A 21546-nucleotide genomic window follows, 5' to 3' on the forward strand; every position below is an offset into this window, starting at 1 on the left:
AGAGTAGTTTAGGTGTGAAGGGACTTCTTGAGGTCTCTAGTCCATCTTCTTGCTCAAAGCCTATGTAATCACATGATGGTCCGCAAGGCTGTGTCCAGTCAACTCTTGAACACCTCCAAGGACAGAGATCCCACCACCTTTCTGAGTCTCTGTTACAGTGTTTGACTACACTTGTAGAGAAAAAAGATGCTTATAACTAACGGGAATATGCCAGGTACCAGTTTAACTCTGTTGCTTTTCAATCCCATTGTCATGAAGCATTGTTATGAAGCAATCCCATTGTTATCTTCAAGAAGAATCTGGCTCCATCTTCTCTGTATCCTCCAGTCAGGAAGCTGCAGACACCGTGTGCTGTTCCCTGAGCCTCCTCTTCCTCAGGCCAGATGAACTCAGCTCCCTCAGCCTCTCCCTGTCCATCACATGCTGCAACCCCCAAGTAGCTTGGTGGCCTTCAGCAGACTGCCTCCAATATGTCTATGACCTGGTGTTCCACCCCTTTTCAGATTAATTAAGAAATGAATAATCATCTTGTTTGCAAAACTCGAATAGTTTTCTGTGTGGTTAGCTTTACCAGGTTCTATAGTCTTTCACCACTAACAATCCTACGTGAAGAAGGTGAAATGCAGAGAAAGACTGCTAGTGGCAGTCCCTTCCCATGCGTAACTGCTGTGAGATGACTTCAGTGTTCATCGTGTTTTTAACGTGGTTAGGATTCTTTATGTGAATACATGGGCCTGTGGCTCACTAATATTTGGTCTGTTTAGCAGCGGGTGAGTTCATCTCAAGAACGGCTCTGTGCTGGTACGTGAAGTACTGGTGGTTACGTTCCTCTTTTATGGTGATGCACAACTAGTCTCCATAGGTCATTTTTACTGGTACTTCTTATGGTCTATTCTCGTTTTGACTGACAGCAAGCTTACACTAATTTCCTTTCTGATTTTTGTACTTGCTTTAGTTTTGCTTCCTGAAGAACACACAGGCATCTGATTGGTATAGAAAGCATTAGTCAAACTTCTCTCCATTTAACACAGGGCCTTCCCCTTTCGACACTGGATGAGCAAGAGCATTTCAAACTGCTGAGTAACCATAAGAAAAAGACAAAATAGAATTTTATTGATGATTTTAATAGCACTGTTGGTGCTTTCAAAATACTGAGTTATAGAAGGAGGTATCTTTGTTCCTGATCAAAATACCCCCAGAAATAAGCAGCTCATGCCAGGCTTTGTCCAGCACATTGCACCCATTTATGAGCCTGGTGTCTGACCCTCGATCAGAGGTAAAATTATCATTGATTTTTAGTGGGAGCAGGATGATTTTAAAAATGTGTAGATTTTAAGATTTATAATTTTATTTAAGGATGTACTTTAGACTTGGAAAAGATTGGTTCGGTTACTTGCCTTACCCCTTACCAGTGAGGATTTTCCCCTCCTGGCAGATTATTGACAGATAATAATCCCACAGCTTCGTGAAACTGGGGGCTCTGGTGGTTTATGGCAGTGATGCTCAGTTTTGTGTGGGCCTTAACACTGTGCTCCAGGAGATGGTGGAGTGAATTCTCCTGGAAGCCAAACAGCTGTGGACAAATAATGTTTGTGGCCAATACTGTTTAACATCTCCTTCAGCAACCTTAATGACGGGACAGGGTGCTCTTTCAGCAAGATCATGGATGACACCAAGTAAAACTTGAGGGGCTTGATGATCTTTGAGGTCTTTTCCATCCTAAACGATTGGTTCTATGATTCTAAATGGAGCAGGTGAGTTGCAGGGCTGCTATGCAGAGTCTTCAGAAAATGGGAGGAATGAGCTGACAGGAGCCCTGAAAGTTCAACAGTGGCAAATGCAAAGTCCTGCACCTGGGCTGGCCTAACCCCCTGCAACTGCATAGCCTGGGAGACACGAGCTAGAGATCAGCTTTGCTGGAAAAGTCCTGGGAGCTCAAGTGGACAACGAGTTGAACACAACTCAGTCAGATGCCCTTGCAGTGGTGAAGCCTATGTATGACCCTGCATTACCAGAGGGCTGGGGAAAAACATTTTCCCCCTCTACCTGATTTTCACGTGGTCATAAGCAGAGTAGCATATCCAGTTTGGGGCTCCCCAAATATAACAGAGAGACTAACTGACTGAAGTGGGACCAATGGAGGATGACCAAGACAGTTCAGGAGCTGGAGCACTTGACTCGTGGAAATTAGATTGGCTGGGTTTGTCTAGCCCCAGGAAAAGACATGGCTCAGCAGAGACCTAATTGCTCTTTTCCACTATGCAATGGGGGCTGTAGAGAAAAGAGATCCAGACTCCTAGAGGAGTGCATTTAATGGGCAAGAGGGAGCAGCACCAGGTTACAGCAAAGGAAATTTTGTTCATGTAAAACGAAAAAAATCCACCATGAAAATCGTTAAGCACTGGAACAGGGGACCCAGAGTAGTTTTATGCAATCTGTTATTGGAGATTTTCAGAGTTTGAACAGACAAGGCCCTGAGCAGCCTCATCTAACAGGGACAACAGCATGCTGTGAGCAGGGTGGGGGAGTGGCTGACCTCCAGAGGTCTCTTGCAAGCTAAATGAATCTATGAAAATATACAAATTTTCAATTGAAAATACCTCAACTTTAATAGGTAGTTACTAAAGGCAGAGAACAAAGGTAACAGTGTAATATTCTATTGAATTTCAGACTGTTTATTAGTACCACTTCATTATAGCAGTAGAGGAACTCTCCACATGCTGAGTTACTTGGGCAGCAGTAGGCAGCAGTACAATTGGGTAATATTCAGCATTCCCTTTACATATTCAGATATACTGTAAAAAAAAATATGCTCAAGCTACAAACATTTAAATAACTGTTAAAAACTGAGCAGAGTAGGACTGTTTACATCTCTTGTGCTTCAGTTATAATTCTTGACTTTTTTAGATTAGTATGAAAAGTACTGACAATAAAAAATTGAGGTTAGTGTAGCTCTAGGACAATGAGTTGAATGACAGTTTGTTGAAATGATGTACGTGCATGAGACCTTCTTCCACTCACTGCTGCAGCATTTCCCCCTCATAGAGTTTTGCTGGTATCCACGAAGTACTCCAGGTTTACAAACACAGAAGAAAAATGCAGAATCCTCTGTCCTTCAGCAGACTGTCTCTTCAAAGTTGAAGGTATTAAGTTCCTGTCCAAAGTCTTTTGAAGTGCATAAAAGCAATCATATTCATTTCAAATGTTTCTTATCCCTTATCAGAAGACAAGAGCCAAAGTCTGGTCTCCACTCCGACCAGATGAATGGCAACTTCCACCCTTCCGTGGTTTGTCTGAACACAAGTGAGTTCCCTATGGGATTAATGAATAGCCTTATTTTTACTTTTTAAGTTTTAGGCAATTATGGTAGTATTGGGATAGTATTGACCTGTTCAGAGAGGCACATCTGATGATAAGGGACAAGATATGATCAATTTGTTCTGGCAGCTAAACTGAAGCACAAATCAGAAACTGTGGGCAAATCCTAAGAAGACTATTTGGTTGTGTCATGTATGTTTGCCCCATTTACTTTTCCCTAGGCATTTTTCCTTCCAGATAGTTCTGATACAGGATATCATACTACAGGCATTCCTGAGTTTCTGCTTTTTATAAACTATACAAAAGCTGAGAAGAATCTCTTGTCGGCTAAGATGGCTGCCAAAAAAGCTGAATTGTTGCTTAGAACCATTGTCAAACTACTGGTTGGTAAAATCTTTACACTAAGCTAGTTTTATATACATTTGCTTATCAATAGGTAAAATAACATTTACACACAGAGAGAACCAGTGAGCTCAGCAATGACAAACACTGGGAAGCATTAAAAGCCATAGAAATCCTTACATGTCCATTGCTATAATAAGTATTTTAAGGTAGGCAAGAAAGCAATGCGCACTACCATTCATGTTAAGACCTGATGTTTAACTCCCAAAGGAAAAAGCAAAGTTTTTTTTTTGTTGTTGTTTTTGTTTTTGTTTTAAAGAAAAATGTAAATAAGAGAAAATCTGTCTCACAGTGCAAAAAAAGCATAAAGGTAAGACTTACAGACCAGTGAAATAACTTCTCCATCCCACCACAAATACATTTTTATTTTCCATGTTTGCAATGAGTAAATTTATGTCACTTTCTCAAGGAAGTGACTTTAAGAATTAGAGATCATCCATGGCTTTTAAAATCTTAAAGTTTATCCAGGATAAGTGCTACTAGTTAGGTGTCCCTTCAGTAGATGGATGCATCTTCATAGTGAAATTTGCCTTGAGAACAGATCCGGGGGCTGGAAACTTGACTGTTGCCACAAGGTAAGCACTGGCTGCATAGACGTATCAAATGACTCTTGAATTTGACTCCAACGAATACATAAAGCACAGGGTTGAGGCAGCAGTGTGAGAAAGCAATTTTACGGCTGATGTGAAAGGCAAGGTTGATGTCTTTTTCATACTGACAGGTAGACGGTGGAAAAGTTAACAGAAAACTGAGGATGTTGTAAGGTGCCCAGCTCAGGAAGAAAGCCATCACGATAATAAGGATGAGTTTCACAGTTCTGTGCTTTCTGCGAGATCTTGTTCCTAGCAGAATTATCAGTATCCTCAAGTAACAGAATATAATAATCCCAAGGGAAAACAGGAAGAGCACATTTCTCTGATAAACATCCACCTTTTTCATTTTCCAGTCATTGTAATCACAGGTCTTGTACCCATACACGTCTTCGTGCACTGTGGTGTGCATCACCTCGGGAACCACAATCAAAATGCTGCCAGTCCAAACAACCAAGCTCACCACTGAACCACAGCATTGTGTCGGGGATCTCAAAGTGGAAAGAGGGTTCACGACGGACAAGTACCGTAGAATAGTCATGAGAGTCAAAAAGAAGACACCACTGTAGTAGCCAATGGAGAAAATGGCATTCATTGCTTTGCAGAGGAACTCACCAAAAATCCACCCAAAGGTCTGGTCCACTACCCAGAAAGGCAGCATGCAGGAGAATATCAAGTCAGAGACACAGAGATTCATGATGAAGATGTTTGTTAAAGACACAAGGTTTTCATATTTGAATAGGATCCATAACACCAGAGTATTTCCCAGCAGGCTAAGAAAAAATGCCAGACTGTAGATAACAGTAGTGAGATGGGTATAAAACACAAAATAGTTACCCATTTCGCAGACATTGCTTTCATTAATGGAATATCCATATGAGTAATTGTTATCTGAATAAGCTGGATACTCTTCTTCATCCATTTGGCTGTGCAAACCTCACACTGTTCTCCAGCAGCTACTTCAAAGAATCACAGGAATGAAAGTAATATATTTGAGAAAAGCAGCACACTAACATAACACCCACTCTGGATGCTTCTGTTTTAAAGAAGAAAAGAAGCAGTGAAACTATCTTATTTGTCCTAGTCTGGGGAGAGAAAGGAATCATTTCCCCTTATGAACAGAGACCGAACAGGTAGATACTAAAGATTTGCCCTCAAAGCTGCATCAAGATCTTAAATAATTAAGAAGTCAGAAACTAAGATGTTTCTAAACCAATCTGGTCAGTGACAACTGCTAATTGTTAAACCTTTATTATGTGAATGTTGATGGCATGGTTTTTTATTATAAGTATCTCAGGTGCCAAGACTTTCAAATCTGCTACTGTTTTTTAGGTTGTCTGAAGGGTTTTAAATTTCTAAACACTTGACCATGTATGTGATTTTTGTTACTGAGATTCAGCACTGGAGAAACAAAAAGCCATGGAGTTCCAGTACCAACAAAGGCAAGAGCTAAGAACAGGAAAAGCTTCCTTCAGAGTTTTGTCTAGGGATTGGTTGGTATCTAAAAACCTGCACGCTCTGGTGGCAGCGCCCCTGAAATGGGCACTCAGAACATTGCTGTGGCCTGTTGGTTCTCAGGGGCGTCATAAGCACAGAGCTCACACCACAGGCATTTCTCAGGGCTTTACCTGCCTGCCTGTTTGCTGGTAGGAATGTAACCCCAAGCGTGATGTCTGAAATGGGCCAACAGCATCAAAAGTTAGTGGGACTCGGAAGATGATATATAGCCAGGTGAACATTCAAGAGTAACATAGTCACAGTGGCCTTGTTTCTTTATGCATTGGGCTAAAAATAGGTATAAAAAAATAAATATTGGTGCCAACCAATGTTTCAAAGTCTAAATTAACATTATCCCAGATGAAGGCTTGCCTGCAGCACTGTCTTTCAATCCTGATTTGACTGAAGCCAGTGACAGACCTGCCACTGACAAGAAGGAAACTCAGGCCAAAATTTTTTTGGTAACATTTTAATTTTGGGGTTAGCGAAAGCATTATCCACCTGCTACAGCCAGGAAGAGATACTCGTTGGAGTACCTGCTTTTGGAGGACAGAAAATTTTTGTCTATGCCAGGGAAGAGAAGCAGGGAGCGCTGCTGGCTCCTAGCAATTGATGCCAGTCATGCCCTCAGGTGGCTCTGGTCAGCGAGAGCTTGGCACAGGCAGCACCAGGGACCACTGGGATGTGGACACCCGGGTTTGGAGGCGAGGGACGTGGGGTGTTTAGTACCAGGTGGCCCCTGAGACAACGAGCAGCCCTGGCACGTTTATCACCAGAGCCACCGACCTAGCAGGGGCCTGAGCCTTTGGCCCTCAGGCTGTGCCGTGCCGCCATCTTCAGGCAGGACGGCAAACACCGCCCGAGGCTCTCATCATGTTGATCCTTCTCTTCAGCAGTACATGGTCCTGACCATCGTTGTGCCCTGTTTCAGCCCAGGCTGGAGGTCTGGCTCCTCCCTGTGGACTGTCCTAAAGGAGCAGAGAGGCCTCTGTAAAGAGGAAGAGGTCTTCTGTGACCAGTGATGTTCTGCTCTTCACACCCCTGCTGAAGGGCAGACTGTGCTCAGAGACTGGGTCCCCACCGCCCGTCCTCCTGCTTGCTGTCACGAGCTGAGCATCGCTTACAAGGCACAGACAGCTGCTTTGCAAAGGTGTTTTGAGACCGTGTCAGATAAAATGCTAATTTAAGAAAAGGATATGAACCGTTCGGTGTGCTGTCTCAGATCTGGTGATAAGAGGTGGTAATTTTTTTCTCCAGTCTGAACAGACCGTGTTCATCCCCTGCAACACCACTGATCCTGAGCATGCAGGCACACAAGTATTTGAGACAGAAAACCCTTCCAGAAAATCCAGCTGCTTCCGTCTCCAAATCTCCACCCACCTGGGCACCTCACACAGTGGACTCAAAATGCTCTGTCCTGCACTCTGGGAGGAGACAGAGACACGGTTATGTGGGGCCAACTCAGAAAATTCACTGCCCTTCCTCTCTGGTCTTCTGCCAGGCACTTCCAGAGAAAGAAAAATACTTCTGAGAACTAGCTGTTTCTCAGTTGCTTTGTAATGCTGCAAGAAGAGCTCTTGGTGGGTGCCCTGATTCACAGCATAAATTCATTTGTCTGCCTAGGCTTTCTTGCTCAGTGAGGTTGGAGCCACCTTCTCCAGTGGTGCTGCTGCCATTGTGATAAATCTGGACAGTGGGAATTTGAGCAGGCAGAAGAAGACACTACATCCTCAAATGGGCAAGCCTGTGGGCTGCCAATGCACTGGTGCAAAGCTGCATGGCCAGGAAAAGCCCCTGCACCCAGGAGCTCACCACCATGTCCTCCAAGGACCACAGGCTGCCTGGCATGCTGTGCCATCACATAATGCTCATGGCGCAGGTGAGACCCAAGTGAGTCTGAGGATGTGCTTTGATATTATGTTTGTACCAGCTGGGAAGCTCTGCCAGGCTGGTGATGGGATTGAGTGCCTTACAGGAACCAGAGGCACTTGTATCTTTTCCTTCTAGCTTCAGATTTGAAATAACACCTCTGGGAGCAAACCTGTATTTTTTTTTTTTTCTGTATTGCATTTGATCTCCTTCCTTCTTCTCTGTGAATAGGAATGCATTAAGATGCATGGTTTCTCAGTTAAGACATGCAAAGCAGATAAAAACTTGAGGTGATTAAATCAACAGGTTAAGACCATCACACAGGAAATGCAAATCACAGAGCTGTTTTTGGTGTATATATAATGGTACAACTGAGAGCAGAAGTTGGCTGGAGGGTGGAAATTACCTTAATTTCTGTTGTCAGGACAAGTAGGAACAGAATAAAAACACATCCTACATTTCAAAATAATCCATACCCCTCTGAGGAGCACTCAGCAAGGCATTCAATGTTTTTTTCCCTCTTGGCCAGAAAATGTGGTTTTACCAGAAGCTATAATTTTCAGCCATGCTGTACTTTGTCTTAGAGCATCACAGAAAAATATAATCATTTTAACACAGAAGTGCTATTATTAAAGGCCTCTAATTCAGTTTTGTCTTTTTCTGAGTATTCAGCTAGACTTCCTTCCTCTGTCAGCTGGAGATACATATTCTTCATTATTTTTATTTATTTATTTATTTATTTTAACTGAGCACTGGAAAGAGTGTCTGCGGAGAACTTTGCCTGTTCCCCTTGCAGGCAGTGGAAGGAGAGGCAGCAGTGGGAGCCACATTGTGGTGGGTGTTGCACCAGCTCTTCCCTGAGCACAGACAGCAGAGACAGCCCCCTCACAGCGGGTTCCTGGCATTTACATGGAAAAAGTGAGGTTAAGCTCATCTTTATCAGGAAGGTCCAGTCCATCAGGGGTGTGCAATATAGCCTAGAGGCTTGCAAAGACGCCCCCTATCACAAGGCATGCAATAACGGGAGCTTGGTCTCACTTTATTCAAGCTCCTGCAGGAGCTTCTGGGCTTCATAGCTTGTTCACCAGGTTTCTCGGAAAAATTATAAAGCTAGCTGGTTTGATCTTTAGCTACCCAGACAGCAAAGGTAAAGTCAGAAAATCAGTTTCTGTTCCCCTGGTAGCTACTTCCTTAATCAATGTCTTGTTTCAATTTGGAACAGAAAAAAATAAATCTTAAATGTGACCTTTTTGGCAGAAAGGGATTTTAGTTTTTCAATCAGATTTATGGAGCAGCCTTTTTTGCTTAAAGGAAGCTAAACCACTTTAAATAATGTTTCTCCTGCCCTAACTAGGACTGGCACCAGTCTAGGAGCACACCTTTGGAGTCACATGCAGGAGCTGGGCAGTAAAGTCCTGGAAGTCATAATTCGGATGTCGGCTTGGCCCAAAGTGCAAACACATATAGACAGCATGGTCAGCACTGAACTTCTTGTCTACCTTAGAGGAGCTTTGCGCATGTTGACAAACTCCTTCAGGACATGGATGAAATATTCAGAGGGAAGCCAGGGCATATGCAGACAGCTTGCCATGGCCCCTACCTGAGTTTTGCACTGTCTTCTCTCCATACACACCCAGAGAGCTGCACGTGGCCTCTCAGAGGACCAGCTACCCCCATGGCCTCATCCTTCCCCCAAATACTACAGTGCCAGGTTGCTCAGTATGCCTTAGGCACTGCACTACGCATCCTGACTGCAACCATACAGCACTGCAGAGGTCACTGAAATCTGCAGGGTTTTTTTGCTGCAGGAGTCCAACACCGAAGATGCTTTAAAAATCTCACCTTCTTTCCCATAAGATGTCAGCGGGGCTTCCCTTGCCCAATTCAATTCTATAGAGCCCCAAGAGGGCTATCTATTCACAAAAACCCTCACTCAACTTTTAAAGCAAAATCTTCTCTGGAGTTGGGGTTGTTTTCTGGGACTGGTGCTTACACCTGTGCCTCACAGGTTTCCGAAGGCAGGTGCCATGCACTCCATAAACCCATCTCTTTGGTGGCCTCCTATTCCCCCTGAGCTCTGCCTCTCAGTCCTGGCCATCAGCCCTGTGAAAACACATGTCTAGGGAGGAAGAAACATCTCAGATTAAGAGCCAGGACCCAACTCCTGACATTTACATATGTGTTCAAGTTTACATGCCAAGTACCACTATAGTCAAGGCAGGGACAGCCCATGGTGTATATATATATGTATATACACACAGAACTAATGCCTGTGGGACTTGCCATGCAGAGAGCAATGCTTGTTAGCCCCAGCTGAAGTGCTGCCACAGCACTGCTGAAGCAGCAGCCGAAGTGGCTGTGGGGGTACAATTGGCAGCAAAGTCTGTTTTTACAATGAGGAAGAGGTTATGATGTTTTCTTCTTGCCCTCTCCAGCTTCTCCTTTCCCAAAAGCTGCAAACGCCCTCCGGACCCTTTATTACAGTTTCACAATAGCTTCCTCTCTTTTAAAGGTTGGAGGGGAAAATATCTGGCATTAGCACTCCGGCACTGCTTTTAAATGTGTAGATATCTTTATATCCATCCTAAAACATGTGTCTGGGCAGAAGAGATGGCAAGGAACAAAAATGCTGCAGTGGGTGGCCTGCCGTCAGCGGGATGTGCTGGATTTTGACAGGCCCATCCTGGAGCACCGCAGCAGCCCCTTTCCCAACACCCTGCTGGTTTACAGGACCTTGGCTGTTGTGCTGGAAAGCACAAGCAGAGCCCATGGCTCTTTTCTCAGCAGGTTTAATTGGCATTTAGAAGCAGCTATCCAAGTGCTTGGGCAGAAGTAGTGTTGGCCAAAGAGACCTGCATGGCACCCAGGCTGCGGTTGCCCACAGCAGGCCTCACGCCAGCTTGATTGCAACTCTGCGTGTCCCAGGCACTCCCTTGGGGAAAGGGGAAGGGGCAATCTGGCCTCTTCATGTGGCTGACTTTTTGTAAATGAAGAAATATCAGTGTCTGGCACATATCTACTCTCTCAGTAGCTACATTCTGGCAAGGCAGCTGGTGCTAGAGGCCTTCTTGCAGGCCAGGCGGCGATGTGACGCACCTCTTTCCCATCTGCTCCACAGAGACTATAAACTCTGTTTATAGTTAGCTGTTACTCATCTGTGAAAAAAAGCTTCATTCTGGTTAGTAGTAGCTATTTTTTTTGTTGTTTTTATTTATTTTTTTATTTTTTTGGTCAGATTAAACAGACCAAATTGACTTCTAACTTCCACTCCTAAGGCAGAACATGTCTGTAGGTTTCTACTGCCAACAAAATGTTGTCACACACACAGACACAAAATGTCTCTCTGTGTGTAGATATGTATCTGTATACTCCCCATGATATACTGCAAGATCGGGCTGCTCTTAAGAGAACTCAGACGCTATGCCATATGTTTAATTACCAACCTTAAAGCTTCCTAAGAGTTCTATCGAGTGAAATATGTCTGAGGAAGTTAAATCTATTCTCTCACAAATTATTACAGACACAAAACAAATATGATGAGCAAGGCAAAAGAGCACATTTTACCCTTGGGAGAAATAATTGCATGTCTTCCTCTAAAACCTACCAAAACTAATGCCTTCACATAAAATTCATGAATTCATTTTCATGGTTAGGGACAACTTGTAGGACATGGTTGTATTTTTCTGTGAAATTCCATCTCTACTGGTGTATTTAAGCTATAAACACCCAATGTATATCTTTTTCTATATAAACAATATGCCAATATGCCTAAAGAATCTGTGCACAACATCTTGTGTGGGGAAAGCAGCATCCTGCAGTCCTGCTCCGTGCAGCTTCACAAGGTTTTATTTCAGGAAGAGGCTGTACTGACTGATGGAAGCCCTGGCTGCCTTGGGACATCCAGTGCTGCTGCTGGGCCTGTTCCTGAAGGAATGATGCTGAAACATAGGAAAAACAGCCCCTCTTCTGTGAGCCTCAGCTACTCAGTGATCTCTTTAATGGGCACACTGCAGTTTTGTGAAGACCAAGACCTGACATACGTGCACAGCAGGAGAAGGTCATGGCATGGTGTTTGCTTATCATCAGGTTACCTTTGTTGGCTGTCATGTTATCCCTGCTTTTCTCAGGGTGGCAACTGCTCTGTGGTCTCACAGCACTTTGGACAAGACAACCATTTGGCTTTGGTGCAGATCTCTCGAGGCTGTGGACGTGAAGAGCTATGACTGCCGAGGATGTGCATCTGAGTGCACCTTGCTGCCACTCTGCTGTCACCTGTTACTGAGCACAAAATTACCACTTCCCATCGCAGCCACTGAAGAGGACAATGCTAGAAAACCAAATGAAGCAATAAAAATACAAAAAAGAGAAACCACTCTGCCCACCGCTGACCGCTCATTTCCTTTACACCTCACAGAAGACAGCACACGGTGCCCTCACCACCCGATGGCTGGCTGTCCCTGGAAAGTACCAAAGGCCGATGTTGTTCTCCAGGTTAAATTTGGAATTAGAAAGAAAAGAGAAACATGGGGTGGTTGAATGTGTGACAGCTTTTAAAACAACCTGATGGCAAGGTACAACAGGCAACTGGAATGGCCTGAAGATTTACGGGGCTGAAACCCAATGGTGTTTTAAATGGGGGGGTGGGGGGGGGAGGTTGAAGCTTGAGGCTTCATCAGACCCTGGAAAAGCAAAACTTGACTTTTCAGAATTAAAATGAAGTTTTCTATAGACAAAAGACAGAGCTGAGGAGTTTTCTTGTGTTAGGCTGTTTCCAAAACAATGCCATTGTTTCCCAGTTCTCTTTTGGATATGCTGATGAGCTAACGCAAAGCCAATTGCATTTAATGAAACAGACCCGTAGTTACATCCAGAGAACTGTTTATGTTAGCAATGAGGCAATTAATAACTTGCACCAGAAAAAAAAATAAAAATCAACCACAGCCAAAAACACTCCTGTGCTGTTTTAGCCACCACTTCCCCAAAATTCAGCACTTCCCTCTCACGGGGCATGTCTACTCGTGGGTTTGAGACAGGCCAGAAGCACAGCCTAGGCAAGGTGCATTTGCAAAAGCTTTATTTTAATACAGAAACCCGTCTACTCAGATATTTTCCCCCAGCTGTTAAGAAGGGCTGTGGAAGCGATGGCTGTGTGGGCTGTTCCTGTGATGGTTTCAGTCCATGTGGCACTCAACTGTGCCAGCTCTGCACAGCTGTGTGACCCACCTCTGAGCACCTCAGCCCATACTTTCAATAGGCTTTTCAGAAAAGAAATCCTTTTCCTTGACTGCCCCTGTTAGCACAGCTGTTCCTTTCAAAGGTTTGGGCAGAAACATTGCTGCTTGAAACATTCAGACGGAGCCCAGAAATTAGCGCATGAAGATCCTGCTAGGCATGGCTTGCTGTCATGCCCCCAGGTCTTTTTTTGCCAACATTTTGCTTGTCCCCTTGTACAGAAGATTCATTGTTGCTGTAAGACTCAGCTCAAAAGGCTTTATGCCAGTGCAGCCACTGCATTTTGCGGAAGGCATCTGCCCGTTTGACCATCCCTGCGGTTCATCCTTCAACGCCCAAGTATGAGCAAGCAGGTGGGCAGCAGCAGCGAGTCCCCTGGGAAAAGCTGTTATTTAGCCAAAAGCCCAACGCAAGGCACATTCCACAGCAGAAGGCAACACTGGGAGCTCTGTGAGTGAGGCATAGACAGACCGAGACAAAATTTTGATATCCCAGTTCCTGGGGCATTTCATAACACCTCCGGCCATCTGTCCTTCGACGAGATTTTGTGGTAAGTACAGGGAGGGCAGACAGGACTTTATGCAACAAGGGCTGGCAAGCCCTTCATCAAAACTGCTCCCCGGCTCCTGGGCCACACTGTGGGTAGCTCAAGTCTCTCAGGATGTCGGCTCTCCTGCTCAACTCACATGGCAGAGGTGTGTTTGTCTTCTTCAGTGATACTATGCTCTCTTCCAGCCAGAAGCGTTAAAGGAACAACAGAGAAGCAAACCATGTCAAGCAACCGCTGTTGCTCTTCCTACACAGAATCATGTTTGTGAGCTGGAAAGTCTGGCTAACTCCTTCCCCCAAACTGAAGGCTGGAAAACAAAACAGAACGAAGCTGAAGGCAGTAATGTAGTAAGTAGCTGTTAGCATGAGTTTCCAGCCTTGTGCAAAGGCCAAATAGTCTAGTGAGTCTGTACACTTAGCATGTGATCCATGTACACTCACCATTTTCAAATTATTCCTTACTTAAAAGAGATTTTAATTACATTTGTGGATAATAATGCAGAGGTAAATCCACTTAATTACCCGTGGTTGACCTGAAGGATCCATGTGGGATGCAGAGCTGGCTACAGGGCAAGGAGCAAGCCTTCACCCCCAGCTTCCACCAGGCACTTGTAAGGCTGTGCAGTGCCTGCACAACTGAGCATGCACTTGCAAAACCATCTGGAGTGCCTGAAGAGGCTGTTCTTTGGCTGGGCACAAGGCAGCCATGCAGAGGTTGTTCTTTGGCTGGGCACAAGGCAGCCATGCAGGAAAGACATGCTCAATGCAGAACACTTGTGTCTGGGGCACTTTGGTGGCCTCTGTTCCTTAGAAGATGCAGCCAAAAAGCCACCACACTGTCATGGCTGTGTGAAATGAAGCAACCAGTTTCTAAACTGCTCCTGAGCTTCGTTCCGGTTCTTCTGCTAGCTCTGCCCTAGCTGAGCCTCAGGACCCTGCACTGCTGAGCTCTGGATGCTGATGACTTGAGGCTTCCTGGAGGTGGATGCAACAGCTCTCAGTGTGGACTCCCAGCTCAGCCAGAACTGAAACCCACATTATTTCAGAGCAACTCCTATGTTTTCTTCCTTTTTGTCACAAACTGATGTTTCTTTTTCTGAAACACACTGAGATTCTTTTTTACTTCAGAATTTCCACAGCTCTGAGAAGCCCAGCTTCTGCCAAACCCTATTGCAAGCTTTGTTGTATGACACTAGCAGGAGCATTTTTTGTTTGATATGAGCAAAATGAGGTTTGTAGAAGATGGTTTTAAACACCAGCTGACATAGACTGAAAAAAAACAACCAACCAAGATTCTTGGAGTAGATAAGCCTCAGAAAGTCCTTCACTTTCAAGCTCTCTTCTGTCTTTAAGATACCAAGTGGCTCAGCTCCCTGTTCACCACGTTGTCTTTTCCCACCTAAGTCTTTTGTTCTGGCAAAAGCTGGTACCAATTGCTGCAGGTGCAGTCTTGCTGATAAAGACTTTCTTAGCCTGTGGAAGACACCAGCCAGGTTACAAAATGGGAACCTATATGAAATAAATTAGTAGGAATGGATCATGACAGTAACTAACTACAGCTTTTGGAGGAACTTTGGGGCAGTTCTCCATTTAGACCCATTAAGACTCATTTACCAGGGGATTTTCAGCTGAAGTAAATTTGTAGCATTTTACTGTCTTGAATAGAGCTGCTCAAATTCCTAGCTTGTAAACTGTTTTTTTTTTTTTTTTTTTTAATTTTAATTTTTTATTTTTTAAATCATGCTCATAATCTCCTGTCTTTTGCAAGGCAAAGATGACTGTCAGGGCAACATCTCTGCTTGTTTTGGACCATGACACAGAGCTGTGTCATTCTGATGAGCAACCCAAGTGTCTGTGGGCAGGCAAAAAAATGCACTTAGTTGTACATAGCAGTGCCTGGAGTTCCCTCTGAATCCTCCAGAAGCCAAACCTGATTCCTTACAATATCTTTTCTCCACTCTCATCCGAGAGGGTGGCTTGTAAAAACAAAAGCTTCATTTTGTATTAGGCTGCTTTAAAAATGGGCAATTTATTTGCTTTTGGACAATGTCTTGGCAATTCTTAGACCGACCAGCTTTCTAAAAAGACTGGCAATGATTTTGCTTTATGAAGAAATTTGAGCTCATTGTAATCCATAAAACAGTGAATTGTAATATCCATCAGGACTGTGCTTCCCTGGGCTTCAGATATCTTTATAATAAGACCAGCTGAATTGACAAGAGCTCGTCACACATCTTGCCTGCCCTGGCTGTGCAAAATGGAGAAGATGCACATCTGGGTGCAGGGGGGCTGGTTAGCAGTAGGTGGCATGCTTGAACAGGGCAAACCTCTGCCTTTCCTGGACAGCCCAAGAAATGCCTTGCAAGAGATTTGGGCAGCTGTAGGTCTTTTCCAAGGGGAAGATGCTTAGCTGAGCATCTGCTCTTCAGCAGGCAGGTCCAATGACATCTACATCTACATCTACATCTACATCTACATCTACATCTACATCTACATCTACATCTAGACCTGCTGCAGGTGAACAGAGCTGCTGGAAAGTAAGGTTTGGTTAGACTGCCCAGACAGGCTATTTCTGGGGCCCGTGGTCTTCTCCAGAGAGCCACGTCTCTCGTTCAAAGCATGCAAAATGATCTGAGCACTGACAGCATCTGTGTGGGTGGTTTATGGTTTGGTTTGTGAAGCTAGGTGAAAAGCTCAGCAGCAACAGACAATTTTTCAGGTACACTTGAAACAAAAAATATTTGGGGGTTGCTAGTAGTGAAAAGAAAAGAGAAGAAAAACACCCATCTGCTTGGCACCAAAATATCTCATGGAGGATGGCAGAAGGGCACTCATTGCCTGGTGTTTATTTCATTTTTCAAAGTGCAGAATGAGAAGAGAGGTGAATGTTGCATTTAGAAGCTGAAACCTTGCCAGTTGTCTTTTCAAAATGTTTCCCAGGGAGTGGTGGCAGGAGATGAGGCGGGGTAGTGTGAGCCCCCCAAAATATCCCTATGAGTTGTGGTGGCACATGCAGCCTGTGATGTCCCAGGTGAGAGGAAGGATGCCATGGGCAGGGCTGTCCAAGCAGCCCCAGGGACCCCACAGACCGAAGCCCTCCTCTTTGATCAGCATTATTGAAATCCAGGTAAGAGAAAAGCCTGTTTTTTTTTTTTTTTTTTTTTCACAGCTTCCCTGCCTAAACCTACTTCTGTGGGGAAGGAATTCACAGGTGGCTTTGCGCTGTTTCACATGTCCCTGGACTAGAGATAACGAGGAAATAAGCGGTAGAAGCAAAAACTTGAGCAAGGTCAAGGTAAATTAACTTGGCTGCAGTGTTAAGGATGAGCTTGGGGCAGAGGCCAATTGCTGCTGGCTCAAGGTGTGTGTCTGAGGGTCTCTAACCAATTGTATGATAGGTTCAGGCACGTGGACAGCGTGTGGGGCTACGGGGAAAGTATATGTAGTGGTGAAAAATGGTATTAAAGGCCTTCTGTTCAAGAGCCATCCATGTCTTTCATCCCTTCAAATGGTGACCCTGACGTGATCAGGAAGAGAGCAGCGCTGAGAGAAGCATCCGGAGGGACCCCAGCCAAATGACTCAGGCTGGTGGTGGGACCACGGCTTTGATCCCGGGACATCACCTCAGGAAGCAGGTGAGTGGCTGGGGCATTGACTACAGGAGCTCATCTATCAGCCGAGGAGGAGGCGATAGCTGTTACTGACTCAACTCCTGGTAAAAAGAGGAGTGAAACGTGACCCGCATAAACTGAAACTACAAAAGAATGGGGCCCTGTCGATGGTTTTGGATGTGTTTGATTAAAAACTTGGGTGGTTGCTGGGACAGCTCTATGGGACGCTGCCTCACAGGGAGGTACAACAGCCACTGAGGTGACGACGACCTGGTGCTTAGTGACTGAGGCACTGAGATCATGGCAAGCGGAAAACAGGGTACAGACAGCAGACACTCAGGCTACGCAGGTGAGTGAAATAAAAACCTGGCTGCGTCAAGTGGTGTGGATGTGACTGTGGTTCTTTTCAAACTCAGTTTCAGTGAATCAATCACAGAATCAGCTAGGTTGGAAGAGATCTCCACGACCACCTCGTCCAACCTCTGACCTAACACTAACAAGTCCTCCACTAAACCATAAATCGTTGCAATCTAAAAGGGCTGCTGGTACAAGCACATTTCTGTTAGCTTATGCTCTTCACAAATTGTTTGCTCCAGTACAAACCAGCATTACTATAGTTTCTGTGCCATTTATTGCCCAATACTGCTGGAAGATTGGTTTCTTCAAATCTCCTACCCCAAATCCGTGATAACTTATCATTTTTTACTCACCTAGTGTGGGACTCAAGGAATTTGAGATAAGGATGATAGTTGAGAGAAGTAACAGGCAAAACATGGACTGGATGGTGGTTTTTTTTTTGTTTGTTTTTTTGCTTGCTTTTGCTTTTTGTATTTATTATGAATGTAATAATTGTGAAGAATTTAAGAAAGCAGCAATTGTGAGGAATGTTTCATATTAGTGTGGTGAAGGGACGAGGGGTGGTGTGTGTGTAAATTGTGTAAATTCTTGGTGCGTGTGCAAATTGTCCACCTTGTTGGTGTTGTGACGATGTTACATTTATTTTGGTGTGGGGAATTCTTTTTCTTTTTTATATAAGTGAAGTTTGTGATAATTGTAAGAGGATATTGTGATTATTCTTAAATATGCTTTTCACAGAGGCAAGGGGTAGAATGTAGTGGGTTTACATCACAAGGTTTTGGCAGTAGGGGGCCATAGGGGTGGCTTCTGTGAGAAGGATCTAGAAGCTGCCCTATGTTAGGTAAGGGCCCTGGTGCTGACCAGAGACAACCCAATAAGCAATGTTGTTTGCAGCTCTGTGAGAGCTGATTTAAGAAAGAGAGAAAAAACAACAACAACAACAAAACGCTGTGCCACACAGCAGCTGGGAGAGAGAGAGGAGTGAGAAACAGCCTTGCAGGCGCCAAGGTCAGTGAAGAAAGAGGGCAGGAGGTGCTCCAGGCACCAGAGCAGAAGTCCCCTGCGGCCTGTGGTGAGGACCATGGTGAAGCAGGATGTCCCCCTGCAGCCCATGGAGTACCACAGTGGAGCAGGGGTCCGCACTGTAGCCCTGCTGCCACAGTTACCACCATGGACACCCTCTCAGCAAGAACCAAAGGGAGTGTCAGAGTGGATGTCTCCACAGTAACAGACACCATGTTGTGGGGAACTCACGCTCATTAAATTCCATTGAATGTCAAAGGACCAATTAGGAATGATTGCAGTGTATTGCTGCTAGGACGATCAAGTACAACTTTGACCAGATTGTTTGTTTTGCCAGGGATAATTAATTCCGATAATAATGGACAAATCCACGCTATGGCTTGGACACCATCTCCACCACTGTCAATACCAAAGGGAACTATAATTGCTCAATTTATTCTTTATGAGCAGTAGTCTGCAGGAGTTGGTTCAAGAACAACTCCAACAAAGACATATTGTTCCAACAAACAGCTCATGGAATTCACCAGTGTTTGTCATCAAGAAGCAGAGCGTAAAATGGAGATTACTGCATGATTTGTGATGAATCAATGCAGTGATTCTGTGACATGGGCTCCTTGCAGCCAGAAAACAACAAAAAAAAAAAAAAAAAAGAGAGAGAGAGAGAGAAAAAGAAAGAAAAAAAAAAAGAAAGAAAAAAAAAGAAAAAAAAAAGAAAAAATGTAAAAAAAAATAAAACAAAAAGTACCTCTGAATGTTGTATCTGACTCACAGTATGCTGTAGGTGTCGCTCAGTGCATTGAGAGGGCACATTTGAGACATGTCGAAAGGAAAACTTGTTTGTAAAATTTAAAGGGCTGTTATTTTTGGTAGAGCAGCGAGTGCACCCATATTATATTATTCACATGCAGAGCCACACCATGTTACCTGGTATTTTTGCAGAGGGTAACACACGCACTGACCAGCTAGCTAATATGACCCTGACTGCCCCCGTGCCTAAGGTGCTGGAGCAAGCACGGTTATCCCATGCCTTTTTCCATCAATCCACAAAAGTCTTGGTGAAACAATTCACTATATCGATCACTGACATCAAATTGATTTCCAAGCATGCCCTGACTGTCAACAACATGTTTCAACCCCATCTTTAATGGTAAACACTAAAGGTCTACGGTCCCTACAGTTATGGGAGGCCGACGTAATGCATATTGCAGAATTTGGTCACTTGAAATATGTTCACATATTGGTAGATATTTTCTCTCATGCTATTTGGGCAACAGATGTGGCGGGTGAAATTAGTCGCCTTGTCCAGGCTCACTTCCTTGTCACTTCTGCAGCGCTAGGCATCCCAAAGGAAAAAAACAAACCACCAATGGCCCTGCCTATACTAATCACTCCCTTCAAACCTTTTTTTGAACTTGGGGTATCTGACATATCACAAGCATTCGCCATTCCCCCACAGGTAAAATCATTGTTGAGCGCACACATCGCACCTTGAAAACACTGCTAAATAAACCAAAAGGGGGAGACACCTAGGAAACACCACAGAACAGGTTGGGAAAGGCACTTTACGTAATGAATCACCTATCATTACCCTTTCTTCACAAAGAGGTACCGCCCATAGTAAAACATTACCAAAATATGAATTCCACACTGTCACGGGTGCCCCAATCAGAACAGGCCTCAGTAATGGTAAAAAAAATAAATACAGGTCTTTGGGAGGGACCCCAGGCTCAATAACTTGGGGTTGAGGGTATGCTTGTGTCTCCACAGGTCATGGACCAAGATGGGTACCAGCAAGGGGAGTAAGGCCATGGGTGGCCTCCTCCTCACAATCACCACTGTCATCGGTTATTGCCAGCCCTGGGTCTCCATCCAACCAGGCTGCAACATCTGGGTCATCCTCGCCAACATGACAGGACAAGAAGCGATGTGCCTGTCCCTGGCTAGTGCTAGTGACCCATTTATGACAGGTCTGGTGGGGAACCCAGCAGATAACAAAAACTGGACTGTCTGTTCCAGAGCCACAGGAATTAGATATCCTGGGAGGCGTAACAGCAGCAGCATGTGTAAGGTTCAATTACATGGGCAAAAAGCAAACCATGAAACAAATCATCAACGCCACACTTGCTCCTTATTGCAATGCATCTCTTTGGTGTAATTATACAAAACTATAATAGCTTCATTCCTTGCGCCAGGAGCCACTCTGTTCAGCTGTGGGATCGACTGTGGAGTGGACACCCCTAGGTGCACCCCGAGCATTTTCCTCAGAGGGGCCTCCACTCTCAGCTGCTCACCATGGGAGTAGACAAGGACCTTCTGAAGCCACATAGAAATTATTTTAAGTGATATTTTTTTGTGGTATGAATGAGAAGTACAAAATTCTCAAATCCTCTTTGTGTGACTGTGATTGTGTTGTGCGAGTGAGACGCAGCATCGCTGCGAAGCAACGTCCCTAGTGCTTAGTGGCTTGTTGTCTGATGTAGGTTCTAGTAGGCACGCTGCTTTACAGTTGTAATTCTGCTTGTGATTTTCAACCTGTTGCTTATTGTACCTTGCTTATTGCAGTCTCTGCAGTGCTTGATAGAAAAATCTACAGAAAGCGTTTGGTTGGTTGAAAATAAAAAAGGGGGAATTGTGGGGAAGGCATTCACAGGTGGCTTTGCGCTGTTTCGCACGTCCCTGAATTAGAGATAATGAGGAAATAAGCGGTAGAAGCAAAACCTTGAGCAAGGTCGAGGTAAATTAACTTGGCTGCAGCATTAAGGATGAGCTTTGGGCAGGGGCCAGTTGCTGGCTGGCTCAAGGCGTGTGTCTGAGGGTCTCTAACCAACTGTATGACAGGTTTGGGCACGTGGACAGCACGTGGGACTACAGGTAATGTATATGTAGTGGTGAAAAATGGTAATAAAGGCCTTCTGTTCGAGAGCCATCTGTGTCTTTCATCCCTTCATACTTCCACACCTTATCTGATAAAAACCACTCAATATGATAGTGAGCTATTTAGGTTTCTATGTTCCCTTTTTCAAAGATGCCGTGATACTTTGCACTGTCCTGGCTTCCACCTGGGTACATCAGCATTGCTCATAAGCCCTAAGGAGGGT

General features: G+C 44.5%; 1 protein-coding gene and 1 long non-coding RNA gene across 4 annotated transcripts; one reads left to right on the top strand and one right to left on the bottom strand.

The window, feature by feature from the left end:
• Positions 1-2654: 2654 nt before the first annotated feature.
• Positions 2655-7642, bottom strand: XCR1 (X-C motif chemokine receptor 1). The gene has a single exon (XM_005016646.6). The coding sequence runs from the start codon at positions 5230-5232 to the stop codon at positions 4216-4218; it is 1017 nt and encodes a 338-aa protein (XP_005016703.1). The 5' UTR covers positions 5233-7642; the 3' UTR covers positions 2655-4215.
• Positions 7643-12346: 4704 nt separating this feature from the next.
• Positions 12347-21411, top strand: LOC140001569 (uncharacterized). 3 transcript variants are annotated; one of them, XR_011806905.1, is made up of 5 exons: positions 12347-13458; positions 13644-13805; positions 16627-16752; positions 16988-17417; positions 18786-21411. It is a non-coding gene; the product is annotated as an uncharacterized lncRNA (long non-coding RNA). The 3 variants fall into 3 exon arrangements; XR_011806906.1 differs by lacking the exon at positions 16627-16752 and having other exon boundaries at positions 13644-16584; XR_011806904.1 differs by having other exon boundaries at positions 16627-17417.
• The last annotated feature ends 135 nt before the right edge of the window (positions 21412-21546 follow it).

This window comes from Anas platyrhynchos, chromosome 2 (assembly GCF_047663525.1).
Source record: "Anas platyrhynchos isolate ZD024472 breed Pekin duck chromosome 2, IASCAAS_PekinDuck_T2T, whole genome shotgun sequence".
Taxonomy (NCBI): domain Eukaryota; kingdom Metazoa; phylum Chordata; class Aves; order Anseriformes; family Anatidae; genus Anas; species Anas platyrhynchos.

Coding starts and splice junctions, on each gene's coding strand:
- XCR1 (XM_005016646.6), bottom strand. CDS start 5,232: ATGGATGAAGAAGAGTATCCAGCTTATTCAGATAACAATTACTCATAT.